The following is a 15,591-nucleotide window of genomic DNA, read 5'->3' on the forward strand; positions in this document are numbered from 1 at the left end:
AATATCATTAACACATTGTGATATGATTTAAATGTAGATTAATTGTTATTAAGCACCAATCAAGCTTGGAAAAGCTTTGAAAGTGTTGTAATTTGAGAGGTAACCTTTGACATCTCAAAGGTTGAAGTAACCGGGAGAAATCTATTTTATGTATTTGTATGTTCATTAATTATTTATATTAGTGAAACAAAAGAATATATACATATGTATGTATGTATATATATATATATATATCTCTAAATTTTAAAATGATTGTTTGTAATGCATATGTGGCTTTGTTGAGACTCTATGATTTGTGATCAAGTTAATTGTGACTTGGTGTAAGTAATGATATTGATGGTTGATGATGATGTGCACACTCTTGATTATAAATTGTGGATTATGCATAGTGATGAATTATATATAAGCATGTTGAATTTTATATGATGCTAATGTGGTTTATATGGTAATATAAAAGTTGATGCAAGAGGCATGATTGAAAAATGATGATTCTTGATACTTGTTGAGCAAAAAAGTTTATGAGCATGTAAGATAATTATTAATTATATATGTGTGTGTGTGTGTGTGTGTGTGTGTGTGTGTGTGTGTGTGTGTGTGTGTGAGTTTTTGAAATACATTTTCTCACGAGCATGATCATATGGCAAAAATTCACCTTAGTGAAGGAGTTAGCGGTTATGCAAAATCTATATGGTACTTAGCTACTAACCAATAATCCTAGGGGTTATAGCCGTTACTTACCTTGTAAGGTATTGTAGTATTGTTTCTATTAAGAGACTTGACTTTACTAGCCTACCTAGAGTTTTGGGTAGAGTTAATTTTGGGTATGACACCCTATAGTGTATGATTTGGAAAAAAACTGTATTCATAAGTGAGTAAGGTAACCCTGACCCAATAATCCCTCACGATATAATTAAAGTCTCAGGTAGTCTCACCATATGGACGATCCCTTCTAATTTTGGGCCTACGAATTTCATGTCGGAGGAAATAAGGGGGATATGAGGAAGATATTAATCATTCATATTATTATTATCATGTCATTTAAGTGATTGATGGCTATGTTGAGAATATGATTATAATTGTGGAAATGATAACATGTAGTAAATATGCGAATAATGTATATGTAGCCATTTGTACAAATTTTATACTTAACTTTATTCTTGAGATTATTCATATGAGTTAGATGTTAATGTGATTAACATGTTATTAATGTGATTATTTACATGGTCACCTTGATAAATTTATTAGCCACTTGCATTCATGATTAATTATCATGAATTTATATAACTTAGATGTACCTTGGTTATTGAGTAAATTACACTCACTCCTTTCTTTTAACATATTATAAGAGCTAGCTCATTTGGGAAGAATAGAGGAAATGAGCATTAGGCCAAGTCATAATAATCACTTCTGTAGGCCTGTCTCTTTTTATTTTGATATGTGTATTTAGTTTATGATATTGTCAACTAGGATAATATATTCTTGATCCACTTGTATTATGGGTTTTATGTTGGGTGGAAATGTATTTTGAGCCCTTGAGAATGTGGTTTGGTACTTATGTTTATATTAATGGGTTAAAATATTTATGCAAATGGAAATGGTTATTATCTGATTAATTTGAGAACTTGAATGTTGTTATGGAATTTCCTTATGTTTTTTATGTCCAAGGGTGAATAATTGATATTAATTATATGTGAATGAAAAGAGAAATTCATGTATATGATGGGCTATTGATGAATAGATGATATATAGAGTATGATGATTAGATAATAGTTATTGTGACAAATGTAATTGAGACCTTGGCCTCTTGCTACTAGTTATGGAAGGGTTTGAGTGGCTAAAGTGTTATATTGTAAATATGTATATATGTATTATGGAGTAAGGCATAAAGAGAAAATAAAAGGGGAAGCTTTTCTCCAATGTTGATGTGTTTCCTTTATCATGCTTCCGTATATATCTAATTGAATGATATGAGTTTTTGAAATATTTTAAAGACTTGGGATCCCTTTGTTTTGAATCGTTTGTGAAAATACATGTTAAGAATTTATTTAGGTTATTTTTATATTGGATAATCCTTTTAGGTTAGTCTTTGATTAATTATAGTTAGTGTGATAATCTAAATTCTAATTTAGGACGCCCTTTACAGTCCTAGGTCTTATATAGAGACTAGAAGAGATGGACGGTTACTCACCGTTACACACTTCAATCTCAAATCGTTGTCTTTGTCTTTTGCCTTTTCCTTTCCTTTTGCTGTATTTTCATCTCTACCGTGTGTGTGTCTGCTCTGCTCTTCCTCTTTTGCTTTGCGTGCGACTGAAAGCCTTTAGGGCTGCTCTCTGCATTTCTGCTCTCTTCTGCCCCTTTTTTCTACATGTTCGTGTGTGCGTGACTCACCTATGCTCTCTGCTTCCTTTACTTTTGACTTTTTCTTTCTTCTCCACCCTATTTTGTGTCCATTGCATTTTTATTTTGCGCTAGAGGCAAAGCCCTTTAAGGCTGTGATGAAACGCTGATGATTCAGTGTTTCATTCGGCCCCTCATATTTATTATTATTTTTTCTTTTAATGCCCTTTTTTATTAATTAATTTTAGAAATTAGATTAACAAATATATTTTCATAAATGGAAAACAACAAGATTTAAGAATATTGAACTCTCAAAAAATTAATTCTCATGATGTTCAAACTGTTGAGATAATTTGGGAGAGATTTTTTAAAGACTTAAACAAGATTTTTTTTATTTTTAAAATTGATTCTGAAGATATCTTCTTTATTTATTATTATTATTATATATATTGAAAATATAATCCTAAAATTTTTTTTGTATTTTTTATATTTTTTTGGTTATTTTAATGAACTAAAAGAAATAATTTCCTAACCAACAAAAGATTATCTAAGTTAAAATAAAATTAAACCCTATTAATGAAAGATTTTTTTATCTTATCTACATTATTAAAATTTTTTTTTTTGAATTTATCATTATTTTTGTTAAATGTAAAAAGTACCTGAACAAAATATAGTGTTCACATCAATGACTTTTTGAAATGCAATTCCTATGCCTTCTTCCATAAACCCCAATGCATTCCATCAAAATGGCGCTCTCTTCCTTCATCCATTGTCCGTTCTTGTACTCATTTGCTTCTCCTAACTCCATTGTTTTCATCTTTGAAACTTAGAGAGAGAGAGAGAGAGAGTGAGTGAGTGTGAGTGAGTGTGGTGTGTGTGTTAAGCTTTTGCACTAAAAATTGGGCTTTTTCAAATAATACCTTAGACAAGAGTTTTAAGTGACTTCTTACCCTTGAGTTGCTTTTGAAGGGACCGACTAGCTTGAGGTGCCATAAATAAACAGGGATGGGATTAAAGAGCTCTAGCAAATGAAATTTAGGAGTTGAGGAACAAGAACTTTGAGGTTCTAAAGGAATAAGAGAAATCAACAGGAGTAAGAAAGCCATCACTTCAATCAATGGCTTTGTATCTAATCGAAGGTCTTCACTATCAAGCACATATTGAATCAGTATAAACCTATTAGTAGTATTGTCATATGTATATTTAAATCCTCTTGAGTCAAGCATTGAATTTCAAAAACTCTCTCTTTGATTTCCCCCTTCTCTCAACTCTCAACCTCTCCTTAAAATAGGAGATGAAGAAGAATGAAAGAAGGTTTTCCATTCCAACGACTACAATAGACAATAACAAGAATAGAGGTGTGATTTCTGGCAACGACGCATTGAAGATTGAGATTGAGGAGCTTAGGTTTTCAAAAATTTCTCTTTTTTCTTATTGTGATTTTTTTGCCCGTGTTTAAAGTGGTGAATATGAGAATCAAAACATTAAATCTCAAAGATTCAACAAGAAGATAAAAAAGAGAGGGAGGGAGGGAACTTCAAAGACTGAGGAAGAAGAAAGAGGGAAAGGAATAGAAGGAGATGAAATGTAGAGCAACGCTTGTCAAACTAAGTCGCTGAAGAAAATGCATTAGGTTAATGTTTCTGTAGGTTGGGAAGAGGAAAATGCATTCAGTTAATGGACCAACAATTTTTAGGCCTATTACAATTAACAAGACAAATCATCTAAAAAAATGATCAACTTGTTTTATGGAAAGATGAAAATGCCTGTTATCTTTGTATTGAAAGAAAGCCTAGTCCAAAAAAGGATGAAATTTAATGTTTTCATGAAATAGGCTTCTTGGACTCTTTTTGTCACATAAGGAAACATTCATGTCAACACAATTTATTAGAAATTATACAATTCATTTTAAATTAGTGCAAGGTAGGATTAGGTCAGAAAAAAAAACTAGTCAAATCATCTTATCAAATTCTCTTTATCTAGTCTATTTGAAATGGGAGAGGGATCTCTCCATTTTTTCCCTTCCACTTCTCTTAACTTTCCCCATTCCCACCATTCAAATTATTTTATTAAATAATTTTTTTAAATAATGAAATTAATGAATAATAAAAATGAAGGAAGTGAAGGAAAATGGGGAGAAAAGAAGTGAAGAGACTTTTCTTACATTTGAAATAAACGTTTCAAAATGTCCAAAGGCAATTTCACAGGTGGCATGTTATATGAAAAAAGGACAAATTAAGAAACAAACAAAAGAGTTACTATGGCTCAGGATTCCTAAGAGAATAGCATTAGAGATATGTTGATGTTGATTTCATAACTCGCGGAGTCCATGTGCAGCCAACGAAATTGAAAAACGAACAGACTTACTGTGACAAGAGGACAAATGTAATGCAATGATCAAAAAAACAGAATTGCAATTAGTTTTGTTAATTAAAAATGCCTTTTTATTATTTAAATAAAAAAATAGTCTACCCCTCTACTATCACGTCAGACCATGGGCGGAGGGAAGGGTTTCCTTTTTTATAATAAAAAAAATTACGACGTTGTTTAACAATTTATTTTGAGAAAAAATAAAAAAATATTTCATGATGTATTTTTAAAAAATATATTTAAAAAAATAAAATATTTTAAAATATTTTAAAATTATTATTTTAAAGAATAGAAAAAATATTTTCATAACATATTTTACAAAACATTTTCATGACAATAAAATAAAACCAGTATCCCTATAATTTATAAGTCATTCCCTGGCTCCTTACATTTTATCAAAATGATAGATAATGTGACATGTGCCTGCTTCGGCAGTTCTTAAATGATATTCTCCCAGACAAGATAAAAGAAAAACGTTTGCCCTAAAATCGCTCGAGTTTTAGTTTCCCGCTCATCCGCTGGCAGATGAAGCGCTAGGGTGGAGTGGGAAGCAGAGCCAGAGTCGGCACAGGCAGTGGTTATGGCGGACAAGAAAAAGCGCCGTCGTGCAGAGCCATCCGACGACGGAGAACAGCTTCCCTTCAAGAATAAGCTTAAATCTGATTCATTTATTCTCCAAATCCTCAAGGACTTCGGCAATTCTTCCTTGTCTGCTTCGGCTTCTTCCTCTAAAGCCCTAACTCTTCAAGATCTCTCTCTTCCCTTCGCCTGCCGCGAGGTCACCGACCTATCCCTCTCCTCTGTACAGTCCACCATTGAGTCCCTCGTTCTCGGTATTGCTCGATCTATTCTTTCCGGCCAAGGCTTCTCCTTCGACGTTCCGTCTCGCGCTGCAGCTAACCAACTCTACGTGCCCGAGCTCGATCGCATAGTCCTCAAAGATAAAACTTCCCTCCGCCCCTTTGCCAACATATCCACCGTTCGCAAAACCGCCATCACGACTCGTATCGTCCAGCTTATCCACCAATTGTGCCTCAAGAATATTCATGTCACCAAGCGTGACCTCTTCTACACCGATGTCAAGCTGTTCCAGGACCAGACCCAGTCTGATGCTGTACTCGACGATGTCTCTTGTATGCTGGGTTGCACTCGTTCTAGTCTCAATGTAGTTGCCGCCGAGAAAGGGGTTGTTGTGGGTCGTCTTATTTTTAGTGACAATGGGGATATGATTGACTGTACGAAAATGGGCATGGGTGGGAAAGCCATCCCGCCCAATATTGATAGAGTAGGGGATATGCAGAGTGATGCTTTGTTTATACTCTTGGTTGAGAAGGATGCAGCCTATATGAGATTAGCTGAGGATAGATTTTACAATCGGTTTCCTTGTATAATTGTGACAGCGAAGGGGCAGCCTGATGTTGCCACCAGGCTTTTCTTAAGGAAGATGAAGATGGAGTTGAAGCTGCCTGTGCTTGCCCTCGTGGATAGTGATCCTTACGGGTTAAAAATTCTGTCAGTTTATGGCTGTGGGTCGAAGAATATGTCCTATGATAGTGCGAATTTGACGACCCCTGACATAAAGTGGCTAGGGGTAAGGCCGAGCGATTTGGATAAGTACAGGATACCTGAGCAGTGTAGATTACCGATGACTGAGCAGGATATTAAGACTGGGAAGGACTTGCTAGAGGAGGATTTTGTCAAGAAGAATCCTGGCTGGGTTGAAGAACTGACACTGATGGTGAAAACTAAGCAAAAGGCGGAAATACAGGCTTTGAGCTCATTTGGCTTTCAGTATCTCACGGAAGTTTATTTACCACTTAAGTTGCAGCAGAAGGATTGGCTCTGAGCGACGCCTAGCATAATGGTTAAGTCGCTGCTTATCGTAACAAGTTGATGTACTTTTTAATCAGATGTGCATTTAATTCAGTGTGGCAATGCTATAGGATTTTATTTACAGTTTGCATTGCAAGAGAATGAGTGGATTAAAATTCTCTTTCTTCAAAATTGATCAATAATTTCCATTTAGAAATTGTGTCAATCTTATCAGTCTTTGATTTTCTTTTCTACTTGGCTGTCGAATTTGCTGGGGTGATGTTGGCCAAAAAAAAAAAAACAAGAATTTGTTGAGGCGATTTAAATCCCACCATTTCAAAGCTACACACTCTCCACTCTTCTCTGCCTTTTCCTTTTTCTCACCTTTACTATACTCCTGCATTTACACTATTCAAACTGAGCCAGGGCTAACTATAACAAATTTCAAAGCCAGAATTTGTGGCTGCTTGAGGCTGACTTTGCTCAATGCCTTCTAATCCTTAACATAGGGTCGCTATAGGAATGGAGATAAGCACAAGTGCAACTGGTGGTAGAATGTACTGGAGGAATGAGTGCAAGATATGGTTTTATTTCATACATCTGCGGATCATCCATTGTCGGACAGCTCTTATTTTTTGGTTATAGATACATGTACAGTGTATATGTACATATACAGGTTAAATAAGTCGAGCCAGGGGCAGAACTGAGGGGAAAATTGGCATATCCAACATTTGTACACTTTGCTTTTAAATTTCTAAGCAATTAAGAGTACATCAGATCCTATTATTGCTTGTTTTTCTCTGCAACCAGTGGTATAATGACCTTTTGGTTACCTTCAACCTTTGTAGAATTGATGGTCTCCTGGTCTTGAATTGCACTGATATGGGTAAGATATCCTTTCCTGGTATGGCTTCCAAGTTGGGATTTAGCATGAAATGATTATCAAATTTTGCGGTGTCATTTGGCGCAAATCTGGTTCTGGCTGGAATAACTTCAAGCCCCAATTCATCCTGAAGAAGTTTTGTCATCGCATCTTGGACTAATAGTATGTGTTTGGCTGGAGTAGAATCTGCTTTAGTAGCTCCAATGATGATTAGAATATCATTATTTACTGAATGTCCTGGAACCATAAAGACCATAAGTTAGTGTGGGCTTGCTCTATCATATTAAATTGTGTCCTTTTTTTGTACGCCCCCTTCCCTAGTTCACGTAGTTAGGAATAGTACACAGACAATATGACCGTGCAAGTTTGCATTCAACATCTAAGGTTTCCGTTCATACCTAAACCATAGTTCTCTTTGATCATTCGCAGAACAGCAAGAATGACCAACCGAGCTTCAACCTGTTGATAGAAAAAGTTTGACAACAAAAAGTTGAGTTGTGATTCATTGAAATCAAATAGAATTTAAACTACCGTTTGAAAAACACCTATAGATCATGGCATTAAATAAAAAAAATGATAAATAGGTCTCAAGAGGACTAAAAATTAGTCCGTGCCAAACTTTACGAATTTTCAAATTTAACTTTCAATTTCTTAATTGTGTTGTGATAAATTTATAATTTATTTTTTAAATTTTAACATAATTAAAGAGTAAACAAATTTGTTTTCTCTATTAAAATTTCAAATATAAGTTATAAATTTATTACAATGAAGTTATCAAAATAAAGAATCGAACTTGCAAATTCTTGAAATTTAATGCTTGAAATCTAACTTAAATTAATTGATCCCCTTGGAACATCTCTCTCATTCTCCCTTGAATAAAATGTTCTTTTAAATCTGCAGTTAAAAACATCGTATCTTTTAGCCATGCTCAAGATAGATTAATAAAGATAATGACAAAGCAACTAACAAGCACCTTGGTGAGCCCTTGCACATCAATTGCTAGGATGTCTGCCACCCTCTTTTGCAGGTGTGCTGCAATTTTCTCAAGAAGTATACTTTGAGGTCTCTCTAGTTCAGATTTGTTGCTGGAAGTAAACTCTCCTTGGTTGTGTCTGTCATCTCGTATTACTCCTTCACACCACTCCTCAATCAGTTCCTGGAGATAGTAATCTTTGGGTTTGTACCTACAATATGTTTGATATTTAGCTATAAAGTTAAAGTAATGTGCTAATGCCCATCTCAGGATCTTCCCGGTCAATCCCCAACATAAATAGCCACGCGGAATCACTTCTCTATGTCCAAGTCATTGTATGCTAAAGTGGAAGCATATTAGGACATGCTATATCTATACTAAGCATAATGATCAATCTAGAGATCATTGTGATAATGAGAATTCGGAATATCACAACATTAGTCAATCATAGAGAGAATAAACAACTAAAAGAAATATTGAAGCTGACTCTGGCTGGTTAATCTGATCACTTCATCAATCATTGGCTAGTATGATTGTCCTAATGAGGAACCTGCACTAATTCTATCACACACTTGATTTGGTAGAAAACATGAAAACAAATTAAAAGGACGTGGTATTGGAGTATTTCTGCCAAATGTGCAAATCCAAATCAGGTTGATCACATGAATAATTCAAAAGTTACAGCATCTCGGTCACATTGACATGTCTTACAACTATTTTGATCCTAGATAAATTTATAATGATTTGGAATAGCAATGACAATATTTAGGCCTCAATAGCAATCGATTATTTTATAAAGCTTCGGGCACGCCCAGTTTGAAAATATGAACATAGCAATCAATACCCATGATGGATAGATACCTGTGGGAGGAAGTTAAATTTATTCTTCTGGTAACATTCCCAACCTCAATCCTCCGTACGCATAAAATACAGGGAAAAGTTGCTATTCAATGTCAGCAAGCACGGGTGATTCAGGATTCAACCAAAAATAATGGGCTGTATCTTCTTTAAAAGCACCCTCTGAAGAGCCAATATTTTTACAGAAAATGCCAACATGTGACCAGGATATACATATGACAGATACATACAGCTTAGAAAAGGGAGTCAAAAAGGCAAGTTTTTATTGTCAGTGTCCAAGTTAGCTAACATACCCTGATTTCCGCATATCCTGGTATATAGCCAAGCATTGTTGCACTTCATGTAGAGAGCCATATTTAGTGCGTGCTCTTAGAAGGGTAGTGTACGTCACCTGACAAAATTATAAACAAAATAAAAGAAGCATCAATTTGATGAAGCTTTCTCTCTTGCTTCAAACTGTATCACTAATAACTTGTGATTGCAATCACATCATCTATCTATTTACATATATTAAACACCTTCCATTACTTCTTGAAAACAGAGAGTAAGTATTGTTCACAAACATTATATTCATCTTTAGTTGGTCTGTAATTTTGGACACAAGAATTCAAGAGCACCTTTAGCCAAATTGAATTGAGTTTGTAGCTACAATAACAATTAATTTACCATTTGCCAAGAATAGAGCCATCACAACGGTTGGAACTCACCAAATTTGGATGTATTTCATATCTTTTCATTTCTTCATACAAAGATAATGCTTGCTCAAAATTCTTACTTTCCACGCAAACCTGCCATCCAAAATGCACAATTTAGTCATGTTTAAGGCCAAATGATGAGGATGGTTGAAAAATGACCCTTGCAAAAATAAATTGTATAGGTCAAATGCGCAATATGTACAAGAAAGCTATAAACTGAACTCATTTTGACAGAAAAGCTTTGAACCTTAATTGCAGTTGTATATGCAACAACATCAGGTTCAATCCCAGCATCACGCATAGTTTTCAAAATCTGCATTGAAACATAATCAAGTCATCAGAGAACTAAGGGCATTTTGATACCACTGATGGTGTATACAAATCATTTCGGGAGATTGGATGCTACTCTCGATTCTGCTTGTGATATTTCAGGAAGCTGACTGGTTACTAATGTTTTTAGAATAGAGAAAGATAAACCTCAATGCCCGTAAGTCCATAACCAGTTTCCTTGTCCTTTCATTTTCATGGTTGTGATAAATTTCGATGTCACTATCATTTACCTTGTAGCAATAGCACTACATCTTGTGGAGGAATTTCCTGTTGACATTCTGGAAAGCTTTTGTGTTTATATGTTTCTTTTCACTTGTCTAACCTTTTTTCCCTAAATTAATGGAGTGTTACCTCTATAGCATATAGGTACTAAAAAACAAGTTAAACATAAAACCGATACCCGATAAAAAAGAAGTTGAGCATTGTAGGACAAATATGATTTGGTTGACAAATATTTCATTTATATCATCTTGGCGTGGATAAATAGCTCCAACGGTAATTAAGAAAAAAAATCAACTACGATAAAAAATGTATCATTTTGTAAGTTGTGGAGTGTTTCCAGACTACAAATCCTAATTCAGCCTGCATCACTCATGATTATACGTTTTCTTGCCAAAAATTGTGCCAAACAGTTTCTATGATATGAAGTGACTAACACTTTACCTCAAGAGCACCCTCTATATTGCCTGATGCTCCGCATATATCTATCAAGGTTGACCAGCTTATGTGATTAGGAGTCAGACTTACAATTTTCATTTCCTTGATTAATGCTTTTGCACGGTAGTAATCAGTACCACAGGCCTTCAATAAAATATTATACGTCGTTGTAGTTGGTGTAAAAGGGAACCTCTCAGCAAAACTCAATATATGTGAATAAGAAATGCCATTAGGCCCAGTAGGTGACGACAGGCTATCTCCATGCTCTAAAGTGATATTGGGGCCTCCGTTAATGGACTGCAACATCTTATTTCCCTTCCAGGACTGGAAAAGGCGAAAAGCCCTGTCATACTGGCAAGCTTCAACACATGCATGTAAAATGATGTTGAAACACTGTGTATTAGGTTCACAGCCAGCCAAAAGCATTTCTTCAAATAATTGGATTGCCTGCTCCACAAGCCCCACATGTGCACAGGCATTGATTAATGAAGACCATGCAATGGTATTAGGGGAAACTCCAGCAGACAACATATCCTGTTTGATTTTTAAGGCCATTTGCCACAACTTAACATCTGCAAAAACCTAAAATTAGGCGTCTGGTCAGAAGATGCCAGATAATTTGAACAAATATTAGTTACATATTCAGAGAATGTAGAAGAAATTAGGTGCTGAAACATCAATAGGATCACGATGATTCTCATCTATTTTAATATACCTTTATCATCGTGCTGTAGGTGAAGACATCTAATTTCAGCACGCCCACTGATTCCAAATGTTTAACTTCCCTATAAATTTCTTGGGCAAAGTCAACTCTTCCAGCAACACAACATGCCTTCAGCAGGATGTTGTAAGATGCCAAATCTGGCTTCAGACCAAGATTCTGGATTTGTAGAATGTATTAGCTAAGATGAAGGCAAAGAAACTTTTGTGCGCGTCAATTCTTAACATGAAAAATAAAGCATATGCTGTCACTTGATGTTAACTGATATTAAAAATCTAATCAGCCTTCTTTTCTCTCTTTTTGGAAATCAATATCAATACAAAATATTAAATCTATAGTAAGCTGCACTGTTCTTAAGTTATGACAATGAGGCTCACCTTGAACCTTTTTCAATACGTGGAAAAGCGTGCTAGTTGAATTAAAAAAAAAACAGTGACATAATTCAATTGACCAGTAATCATTAATGTATAATATAAAACTATAACACACTGTGCTATTTATAAGTCATGAAAATTATAACTCGCCACAAACTTTAAGCAAATGCATAGGAAGACGTGTTTAGTTATGCATAATAAGGAGCAGCAAGGGCAAGGATTCCCTTGCACAAAATTTTCGGAACCTCTATTATATGTGGAACTTATATCATTAAAAGACTAGGAGACATTATTTTAAAGTCATGAGATTTCAGCATTGAGTAAATGATAGAATCCTAAGCTTGATAAAGCATATAATTATATAAAGGTGTTAAGAACACAAGTATAAGCAAGCATATGAGCTAAACGTCCATCTCTGTTCTTTTGCTTTCTTCTCTCATTTTGTAGGATTGCATGTATGCATGGGTGTGGGTGTATGAACGCCAGAAAGATGGGAGAGACAGACATTACCTGCATATTCTTATATAGATCCAACGTGTAATTAAGATCATGGGCATTCACATTCATAAGACTGTTAAACACGTATATATTTGGATTGATCTTCTGATTGAGTAAATCCTGCACCAGAATGCATGCAAATGGAGGGTGAGGTAAATATCTCAGAAATATTGAGCACTACAAACTTCATTTTAAACACACATATTTGTTGTTCACAGGACAATTGAGTTGAAAAGTTCAAACTTCATTTTGAAATTCTTTAGACAAAACCTAAAGGAAATACCTCCACCTTGATATACTTCAGAGTGAATTATAAAACTCAGAAGTCCTCAAAAGAGAAAACCAAGTAAATATTATGTAAACTGATTGGGAAATACCTCGTATATACACCTAGATTTCTGGTAATCCCCACAAAGACCGCAAGCATCAATTATTGCTCGATATATGTACATATTGGGACCAGTCAAGTTTTTCTTGGATGCTTCGTAAGCTCTTAGTGCAGAATTTAAATCCCTCATTCTTCCAAATTCAGCTATAATGGTGCTGAATAATATCTGTGCATGTGGGAGAAGACATGCATACCTACAAGATGTGATATAATCAGACAGTGGCAAATAGAGAAACAGTCAACATATGAAGCACGCCTTAGGCCGTCAGGAAATAGTGCAATATGAATAACAGGTTTAATAGAGAGAGAGAGAGAAGGTGAAAAACAGATGAAGCAAGGTATTAATTAAGAATATATGGATGCTCAAATTTATGCCAACAACGTGGTTAACAAAATAATAATTGCGTATCTCCTCTAACCAAATAAAAACGTACCTCACAGCTAGTTTTGGTTGATGATTATGAACACATTGTCTTATCATGTCTGATGGATGAACTAGTTCTCTGATTGATAACTGGAAACCTGGATGAAGAGATTTAAATGTTATTTATTACGTCCAGAAATCCCAATCATTGCGAAGCAGCTCCACACTGAAGTAAGGTTAGGACAATGTAGCTGAATATTTTAGAACTCGTGTATCTGAACTACTTGGCTGAATTGTTTTTTTTTTTTTTTTAGTTATCTACCCAAATAAAACCATGAGTCCAGAGATGAAGGTATAATCAGTATAAATGACACATTAAAAGCATAAAGTTATCAAATCAATAACCAATAATATTCATGAAGCTGAAAGATATGCCAAATCATTTTCTGTATATACGTTCAAATTCTGGATACCCTGGAAATTTCCATCAAGTATGACGGATAAATTAAACCGGTGACAAAATAATTACGTGAGAGAACCTCCATCAATTCAACGGCTTCCTCGATTTGCCCGCGCATCACGATTTGATGGCAATCCTTGCCTAGCAAATCCATGGCAGACCCGTCAACTCGAGCAGACAAAGAAATCCCAAGCTCCTGAATTTTCTTCAGAGTGTCAATCACTTCTCGAAGTCTCCCGGCTCGAATGCCCACTTCAATCCCTTTCGCGAGGAGCTCAACGCTCAGAGCTGGAGCAAATTGTGACGCATTCAGGCCGGAATCAATCCCAGCCTCGACAACCATTTCGAAATCTTGGAAACTCGCATCTTGGGCAAATTTGGAGGCGAGGTGGACATAGTGTTTGAGGGGGATTTGTTGGTGAGTGCTGGGAACGGACCAAGAGGGTGTAGAGAGTGAAGAGGAAGAAAATGAGGATAGTGGAGAAGATTGTTTATTAGAAGGTGAGAACTTGGGAAGCGAAGACTTGTAGGGCTTGGTGGGGTGGTTATGGTGTGAAGGAGAAGATGGGTTTGGGGGAGTGACAGTGGAGGAGCCAAGGATGACAAAATCTCTCATTCTTGGCCAACCGTTTGTGCTGTGTATGGAGTTTGGTGATGAGAAAATGAAGCTTCCATGGCTTTTGATACTTGGATTGGATTGCATTTGAATGGCGGGTGTTCTCGTTTCGGACATTTGTCCTTTGGAACGTTAATATAAATTATAAATTATTAATTAATTAAAATTATTGAAAAATCGAAAGTTGCCTCAACTCAATGTGCCAACATTGCAGTTGTCATCCTTCCTCTAAGGTTAAATGACAATTTTATTTTTAAATTATAGATTCAAGAACGATTTAAATCTTAAGACTTTATTTGATATGTGAGTCTAAATTTTGAAGGATTGTCATTAGAATTGAGATTAAGAGTGAGAATAAGGTTTTGAAATTATGTTTGATATTCAGGAATATTGGTAAGAAATACTTTCTCTCATTTAATTTTTTAATTAAACATAAATTATAAAAAAGCAACAATACCCTTAAAATAATAAAAACAATAAAGAAGCCCTAAAATGCGATCCTCCCCATTCAGCCATTTTGCTTCTCCTTACTAGATGAACTTCTACGATAGCAAAGTGGAGAGATCTTCTACTCCCATTTCCAATCATCAAGCTACTTGAAGAGGGTTTTGGTTTTTAGTTTCCTAAAGTTGAAACGATCAAAATAAAAGGAAGGAATGAGGCCTTGCTTAGCATCCAAAGAAGCGGACACCCCTCTACTCAATTCCTTAACAGTACTGATGGAGTAAAGAAGATGAAGAAAAGCAAAATCCAGAAGAGAAGGAGATGAACGAAGTAATAGTACCTGATGGCATGACGATAGATATGGATGGAATGACAGGGAAGATCAATGGAGGAAGTCTCTTGCAGCACGGCAAAAAGATGGTGCTCTGAGGTATGATATGGTGATGAGGTATCTAGGGCAAATATTACAGGGGCACTTTTGTCCAAAAATTATTATAAGTAAGGATAGTTTTGTCATAAAAATTTACAAATCTAGGTCTGATTTCTCAATACCAAGGAGGTAAGTTTGAGAAATCCCACCTAAATGGGTTTAAGCAAATCCAAGTAAGGCTCCAAGTAAGGCTCAATACCTTGTACTGAACATACTAAATTAGGTGTTTCCCAATACCAGTCCCATACCTAACCTTTCATTGTTACATACCAAACATAGCCTAAATTCATATTTGATACATTTTTAATCTTAAACAATTAAATTTGAAGCAATTCCTCCTATTAAATAATATGAGATAAAACGTTCGTTAAATTTTTT

The 15,591-nt window shown here is 35.2% G+C and overlaps 2 protein-coding genes across 4 annotated transcripts; one reads left to right on the forward strand and one right to left on the reverse strand.

Annotated features, from left to right (window-relative positions):
- Nucleotides 1-5,146: 5,146 nt before the first annotated feature.
- LOC129311193 (DNA topoisomerase 6 subunit A) lies at nt 5,147-6,748 on the forward strand. The gene has a single exon (XM_054953297.1). The coding sequence runs from the start codon at nt 5,291-5,293 to the stop codon at nt 6,554-6,556; it is 1,266 nt and encodes a 421-aa protein (XP_054809272.1). The 5' UTR covers nt 5,147-5,290; the 3' UTR covers nt 6,557-6,748.
- A 343-nt stretch (nt 6,749-7,091) lies between these two features.
- LOC129311185 (pentatricopeptide repeat-containing protein At5g02830, chloroplastic) lies at nt 7,092-14,431 on the reverse strand. Of its 3 annotated transcripts, none has more exons than XM_054953263.1 (12): nt 13,793-14,431; nt 13,334-13,421; nt 12,889-13,093; nt 12,524-12,631; nt 11,634-11,798; nt 10,925-11,500; nt 10,179-10,244; nt 9,944-10,024; nt 9,530-9,627; nt 8,379-8,589; nt 7,804-7,864; nt 7,092-7,642 (listed from the first exon to the last, which is right to left on the reverse strand). In XM_054953263.1, the coding sequence occupies exons 1-12, from the start codon at nt 14,424-14,426 to the stop codon at nt 7,296-7,298; spliced, it is 2,640 nt and encodes an 879-aa protein (XP_054809238.1). In that variant the 5' UTR covers nt 14,427-14,431; the 3' UTR covers nt 7,092-7,295. The 3 variants fall into 3 exon arrangements, with proteins under 3 accessions (XP_054809238.1, XP_054809246.1, XP_054809257.1); XM_054953271.1 differs by having other exon boundaries at nt 13,803-13,940; XM_054953282.1 differs by having other exon boundaries at nt 13,737-13,877.
- Between the last annotated feature and the right edge of the window lie 1,160 nt (nt 14,432-15,591).

This window comes from Prosopis cineraria, unplaced genomic scaffold (assembly GCF_029017545.1).
Source record: "Prosopis cineraria cultivar Desert tree isolate PC_DT_omini unplaced genomic scaffold, ASM2901754v1 PC1, whole genome shotgun sequence".
Classification (NCBI taxonomy): domain Eukaryota; kingdom Viridiplantae; phylum Streptophyta; class Magnoliopsida; order Fabales; family Fabaceae; genus Prosopis; species Prosopis cineraria.

Bases quoted from the DNA above. Each gene is read 5' to 3' on its own strand.
- LOC129311193 (XM_054953297.1), top strand. From the start codon at position 5,291: ATGGCGGACAAGAAAAAGCGCCGTCGTGCAGAGCCATCCGACGACGGA.
- LOC129311185 (XM_054953263.1), bottom strand. From the start codon at position 14,426: ATGCAATCCAATCCAAGTATCAAAAGCCATGGAAGCTTCATTTTCTCA. The intron at 13,094-13,333 runs GTACGTTTTTAT...CACATCTTGTAG, and splicing joins CAACCAAAACTAGCTGTGAG to GTATGCATGTCTTCTCCCAC. The intron at 9,628-9,943 runs GTGAGTTCCAAC...TAATTTTGTCAG, and splicing joins ATGAAATACATCCAAATTTG to GTGACGTACACTACCCTTCT.